We start from the raw sequence: 7,355 nt of genomic DNA on the forward strand, positions 1-7,355 counted from the left end.
TTATTCAAAGATTTGAGCTTTAAGTAAATGTGCAAAGAGAATTTTATTGTATCTCATACACTCAACAAACGTTAATAAATATAAAAGAGTACGCGATGAATAATAAACGTGTAAATTGATATCTATAGAAAAGATATCATATCTTAAGAAAAGTTAATCAGGCTAGATTTTGAAGAAAACCAAAGATGAAACAAATAAGGACAAAGAGTTTATTAATATTATTGAAAGTTGTTCAATGCAGTTCCTGTTACAAAGATAACATTGAGATTGTCATTTTAGTTTGTTTTGAAACTTTAGTGTGTTTGCCGCAAATTACCAACTACATGAAAAATTATTAAAATTTCTTAATAATTTGTCTTCAGTTATTGGAAATACGTAATTTTTAAACGAATTTAAATCGATTTTTAAAATATCACAAAACAACTCATCAAATGAAAGAAAATAAAATATATTCATCATGAGATCTACTGCGTGAAGACGACCAAATAGTCCACGGGCTAGGTGCCGCAATGGAGTATCTTCCTGAACGCCTTCCTGAACTCAGGGTTGAAAATGGTGTAGATGACAGGGTTGAGGAAAGAGTTGATGTAGCCCAGCCACGTGGTGAGGATGAACACCGTCACCCCCGGAGAGAAGGGCAGGTTGAACTTGTCGCAGAAGGCGCCCAGGACGGAGCACGTGAAGAACGGCGCCCAGCAGAAGAGAAAAACACCTGTCGAAATAAATACAGCCTTATAATAGTTGTATCAAAACTGAAAATAACTAGTCAGCTTCCAAAAGTTTAAAGTTTAAATGTTTCGCATGTGTACACTATGAATATACTGCACTTCCAGTATATCGATGTCGAAGTATTAAAAGTTGTTCCTAAGAACGCTAGAGCTAATAGAGAGTTCCAAAGAAACTCCAAGTGTAAGAACATTCTTTTATCTATTTTAATAAGTCGATGATCTTCGACGTCTAGATTCCAAATCCAGAGCTAAGACCACTTAGAAACTATCCGTGAAAGTGCTTTTTGTCTAGGATTTCAATCGATAAAACTCCACAAACCAAACTTTTAACAGCCGCTCAACTTTCAGCGTTACAGAAGTGTTAAATCTTTCGTAAAAACACTCGCCCGAAAACTTCGTCTCGCTCACCTAAAACGATCGCCAAAGTTTTAGTGGCTTTCCTTTCTTTCTTCGCTGAGGATTTTTCGCGTTTCTTTTTACTCGCTTTGTTTGCTTTGTATATCGTGAACCTGGCCGTGGCGGCGCTTGCTTTTCTCTCCTTTTTGGTCGACGATCCGTCTCGTAGATCAAACGTACTCGCTTCGTGATCATCTTCTGAACGAAGAGCTAAGGAGACGTTTCTGCAAGAGACGGTATCATTAGTTTCTGGGTAATTATTTCAAACTATAGATATTTAAGTTAGTGTATTTTTTTATAAAATATTTAACAGATTTTTTCGCGGTTATCTTTAATTTTACTCGTAATGTTTTTTTTTTTAAATTGTATCATTAGATTTAGAAGTAAAATATTTAGTTTTTTTTTTTCTTATTTTCGCAGAGACAATTAACCATGAGTCTCCGCGTATTATACGCCCCCTATGCTATTAATTGCAGTACGAGGCATACCATCTTCAAATTAAGCTAAGACCTATACATTCAAGAAATGTTTGTATCTTCAGGTTATAGATTTTCATCCGAGAAGATATTACTATTTCAGTTTCGATCTGGCCAACAATCCGCATTTTTCACCAAACTAAAATCTAACAAACAAAACGGCTGAATGCGTTGTTTACTCCACGATCCTTTAATTTACATAAACATATGCAAACTGGCAAGGATTGGTTGCTCGGTTTCATGGATAAAAGGCAACAAAAGAATTACCTGCGGATTTATAATGTTAATCGGATTTGCCTAGCTCTGGCGGAATATAATATCAAACACAAAAGGTGGTTATGAATCTATGTTTCTGTTTATTAACTTTGTACGAGTATTTTAGAATATATTTTCTTTTATTTGCTAGATAACCTAGAATGGCTTTTTATTCTGGTATCGTAAAGTGACATTATTAATAATGATTGCACATAGTTGGGATGAATGAATGTAGTGAGGATTTACGTGTTCTTTAATTTCAGCCATAATTATGCCGGTCTGTGTTACTGGAGTATGATTTCTTGAAATAAGTCATCATATTTTTGTGAGATGTACATTTGTATACGTTCGTTATCTTATTTTTAACAACAAATATTCAATACCTTTCTAATAACTACTAATACCGAAATGATAGTCGGCTTTATGTTAGGTTTATAAAGACTGATTATTTAACTTACCTTGAGGTTTCGCTTAGTTTCTCCGTCTTTCCATTCTTCTTCCATTTGTCACAGCCCATGTTTTTTAATACAGTAGCATCCTTGATTCCAGGCGATCCTGGTGGGGAGACATGCTCTCTGATCATGTCTTCCAAATTGGAAGGGGCGTATCCAGAATCATTGTTGCCATTTGGATCGGGAATTGGTTGGGATTTCATGTGTTTTTTTGGTGTGCTGAAATATTTGATTTAATTCGCATTTTTAAATTAAGAAATCTAATATAAATATTACTATGGGATTTTAATTATTTCAATTCATGAATTCTAAGTAAATGAGTAAGATTATCGAAGTCTAACCCTAAAGAGACAAAAAAGTAACTCCAAAAAATTCCTCCCATTAAACTATGATTAGCATTTTTTATTGTTATGCCATTAATGGTTTAATTCGGGTTTGTTCATCACTCTCGTCTAAAACCCAAAAGATCATATCCATCAGATTATCTGAACTTCAATATTTTTAGTAAGGCCCCATACACTCAATCAATCGTAGCAATAGAAACTAATTACTTAGCGTTTTCTTCAGCGACAGTGGCCAGCATGAACTCGGTGGATTTATCGTTGGGTATCACATGGCACTCGTCAGCGTCTGCCTCCAAGTCCGCTGATCTCTTGTCAAAACTATAAGAAATTAAACTTTTAGACGTAGTCGCAGAAGCGAAGGTTATCACATAATTAAATTTTATTATACTATAATTGGTGGCTGCATCGTAGCATAAGTACATACATAATATTGCACAGATATAATAAGACTTTATTAACATAAGATGAAGTAGATTTTTATTGTAATTTTCCATCAAAAATGTATTCTGCATTATTATCTTATAAGGTATTGCTGAGTCCTGACTAATATATAACATTGCATCTAATTTATTAACGTAGTCTCAGTACTACATTTCGGTGCGTTCATCATCACACCGCGTAAAGGTATATTATTCATAATCTCTTACTTCGTCTACCTTCACTATCTTGCATAAACTGTTTTAATCCATAGAACGTAAAGAGCAAAGACCCGTAATTAAATAATTCCTTCAAAACTTAAGTAAAGAGTGAAAATGAATTTTCCATTTCATAATTTTTAAGTTACGAACTTAGTTCTTTATGTAGTCTTCTTGCATTTTATTACTTCTAAATGATCTCATATTTTTTGTCTTAACACTTTTGAAGTGGTTTCTTAAAATTTCCTAACTTTTTGTTATTCTTTCGAACAAGTTACCAACTAAGTAATTTTATATATATTCACTAAATTTCATATAACATAAATTTCTATCCAGAGATCTTATTGATCCTCACAAATAATGCAAATATAAAGAATGATAAAAGTCTAAGCCATGCACTATAGCAATCTGGTGAATCAAACTCATAAAGATGTCCACGCATAAAGAAAGCAGTTGGTAACCTTCTGCTATCAGAAATCTGAGGCCATCGTTTCATATAACTATTGTTATCATCGATATTAATTTTATCGCTCCATTTTCAACTTTGTCTAAAACATAGTCATACCTATCCTCGTGATCATCTTCATTGCTGCCAGAGCCAGTGTTGGTAGGCCTGTCATCATGAAGGGCTGTCTCTGCCAGCCGTCTTGTTTGTACCACGTTTTCTATTACCACTGCCGTGGTCGCTCCTGTGTTGGGGTCACCGGAGACTGGCGGCTTTTTAGCTGCTCTCTGCTTTTTCGCTCTGTTTCTTAAAGCCTAAAAAATGGATGCTGATTTATTTCCTTGGACTTTATTTTATTCAAATTTTATTTATGACAGATCCATGCAACGTTAATAATTAAAGTTTTATTTAATAAGTTATTTTTAGTAGCTCACATGTACTTTTAGTATGGAATAGAAGGAAATGCGAAAGACCGAACCCAAAAGTATAATTTTGATTATACGTAATCAAAATATACACAAGTATTTGTAAATAAATTTTGAAATTATCATAACGTACCTTAAATATATTATAGTAAAGGAACATCATCATGATGCAAGGGATATAGAAAGATCCCATGGATGAATAGATGATGTAGTTCTGACTGTTGAACAGGCATTCGTCGAAGTTCCTGTCAGGGGTGTCGTTGAGCCCCAGGACTATGGGTGCTCCGATGGCAGCCGATATCAGCCACACGAGGACTATTGTGAACCACACTCTCCTGTTGTTCTTGTGCTTCGCGTATTTGATTGGCTGCGTGACTGCGATGTACCTGGGATAGAAAACAATAAATCAGTACACATTATATAACAAAGTCCCCTTTATTGACTGTATGTTATCGATTTTCTCAAAATGTACTGAACGGATTTTTATGAATTTGATATGGAGATAGTTGAAGACCCTGGGAAGGCTAAATATATAAGGTTACTTTTATCCTGGAAAACTGCTTCACGCGGTCGACGTCGGGAGCAAAAGTAATCATAAATAATTACTTCTCTTTCCTAGTAGTAGCATAAAGTTCTAGCTTCGATTCTAAGGAAAAACAGAGTGTTTTTCAAATAAAAAAATAATGCACCTAAATTGAGCGGGATTAGAATTGGTGCCCAATATGGCGGTATGCCCTTATCATATCATAGGTTTCTACATATACACAGCAAAATTTCGATTTACTAATTGCATCTCTGATAATCCTTCGGAGAGAAAGATGTGATATTTATGATAATATATTAAATCCAGTCCATACAAAACTAAGGGAAACTTTAATTTCAATCTGGATCTGAAGCAAATATTTGGGAATTATTCTATCATCTAAGTTAAAACCATTCTAACGCTACGCTATTTACTTAGTTATGGAAATATTTCGTAGCATCAAACAAAACTAGTAAGATATAAGTAAATTAAGAATTAGTAATTAAAGACATGGAGGGCAGTGTAATTGTGGTGACTAATACAAAATTATAGCCTAGTTAACTTCTTTTACTTACACTTGTTAATTTTACTATACGGTCATTGCAAGGTGATGGTAAGCGGAGTGATGTCCAAGTACGAGAGGTATATGAGAGTTGGTTATCCGTCACAAGTCGCCACAATTACGCCGGCCTATTTAAAACTAGACTTCTAGATAAGTATAGTTTTTCTTTAAGCACCTTCAATGTATAATCGATTATAAAAAATATCGATTACTTTCCCACATGTGTCATCTAATATCTAAAATATACTTCTTAAGTCGATTCTAATTACCCTATAATGATGCGTCTGGTATAAATTACTGCTGGTTTCGAGGCGGTGGTAGCGATTTTAATTAAAATATGCATTAAGGAATTTGCATACTGTTTAATAGTTAGTTAATCAGCGGGAAATAACTCAGCAGCTTTACTGAAATTTCCGACGTCGACAAAATTTGATGGTTTCAAAATATAGTTTGGGTTTTGCTTCATTATCGTTTAGACTATAAATTCCGACATAAATAGAGGTTTTCTCTTTATATATCAAGTGAATATTTTAAGTAAAGTGTGCGATATGCTGCCTTGAATATTTTGTAGGATTCTGTTCTTCACATACACAATACTAAGAGATATTATTGATTAGCTTTGTCTCTGAGAACTCAATGTTGTCAGTATATTATTCTATTTCCTACGTTTTTATACATGAAGGTTATAGTTAAGTCCAAATATAATGGCTATCAATGTAAAACATGGTGACTTTGGATGCCCGACCTTAGATTATAATTTTAATAGTAAATTCTTGAGCCAATACATTATAATTTTAATAGTAAATTCTTTATAACTTGATTTTATAAAACCTTTAGAAGAAATTTTGTTAGTCATGTATGTCTAGCCTATTTAATTTTAATATAAAGTTTTTATCATTACGCCGGATATTGTTAGTTTTAAAATGTCTTTGCAGTGATTATGCTTTGTTATGATGATTAATTATCCTTTTAGGATACAAAAGTGACTTTCAGTTTTGGCATTAATCGAAGTGAGTCTAGAATCCATGAATAGTTTTACCTGTAATAGTTTTGAAATTGAAACAATCATAGCCTCTAATTCTTTTGGTTTAAGAACCAAGGTAGCGTAGCTTTGTAGTTAATGTAATAGATAAGTGTAATCAATTGTCACCTCCCCAACAGTCTTGACCAATTCATTCCATACTTGGCGGCGCGCGAGTTCTGGGCGGGAAAATGCAATGGTATACGAATGATTTCATTAAAAGAATAAATTTTAGTCCTTTTTGCAAATTTTAAACCACCAATATATTATTCCTTATTAAATTGTTTATCTTATAAATAAACAATCAAATTAAATTTTTGTGTATTTAAGAAGATGCATAACGTCAAAAATTTTGTTGGCATGAAAGAAAACATCGTGAGGAAACCTGCATGCCTGAGGTGTTCTCTACAGGAATTATAGGAAGTGTGAAGTCTACCAATCCGCATTAGGACAGCGTGGTGGACTAATCTTCTCTGTAGTAGAGGAGGCCCGTGCCCAACAGTGGGACAGTATATAATACAGGGTTGATATTATTATTATTATTTATTAATAAGGGATGAATTGAAATACCTGTCGACTGAGATGGCGACCAGGTTGAATATGCTGGAGGTGGATGAGGTGACGTCCATTGCGATGTATACGTCGCACACGAAGGCTGGCAGACCCCACGAGCCGTTCACCTGGAACAATATATTTAAGATAAATAAATTTGCATGCTGTGGTCTCCTATAATTCAAGAAGCACGCCACATTGCTAATTGTAAAAATGCTACGACATTGTTATTATATGCCGTGTATCCTTCGTTAGAGGTCCTTAAATAAATAAATAAATAAATAAGAGTTAGTACTATGATTTAACAAACAAATACACATCACACATTTATCCCCGAAGTGGTATGCAGAGGCGCAACCAGGGCACCCATTTTTTACCAAGTGTGTTCCGTCCCGTTATGTGATAGGGAGCGAGCCTATCGCTAAATCGGGCACTAATTCCAGCCTCCGGGCTAATACTGAGCAGAACAACCCAAATATCACTTTGCCCGACCCGGGATTTGAGTCCAGTACCTCAGAGCGCTGCTGTACCGCGCATGCAG

At 34.5% G+C, this 7,355-nt stretch overlaps 1 protein-coding gene across 1 annotated transcript; it reads right to left on the bottom strand.

Annotated features, from left to right (window-relative positions):
• Positions 1-306: 306 nt before the first annotated feature.
• On the bottom strand, positions 307-6,966 carry LOC115453252 (dopamine D2-like receptor; the record flags this gene model as incomplete). The annotated part of the gene is made up of 7 exons (XM_037437544.1): positions 307-712; positions 1,137-1,348; positions 2,314-2,526; positions 2,859-2,969; positions 3,852-4,045; positions 4,290-4,542; positions 6,833-6,966. Coding segments are annotated over 7 exons (1,332 nt in total), but the record flags the coding sequence as incomplete, so codon positions are not given.
• Positions 6,967-7,355: the final 389 nt, after the last annotated feature.

This window comes from Manduca sexta, chromosome 11 (assembly GCF_014839805.1).
Source record: "Manduca sexta isolate Smith_Timp_Sample1 chromosome 11, JHU_Msex_v1.0, whole genome shotgun sequence".
NCBI classification, from domain to species: domain Eukaryota; kingdom Metazoa; phylum Arthropoda; class Insecta; order Lepidoptera; family Sphingidae; genus Manduca; species Manduca sexta.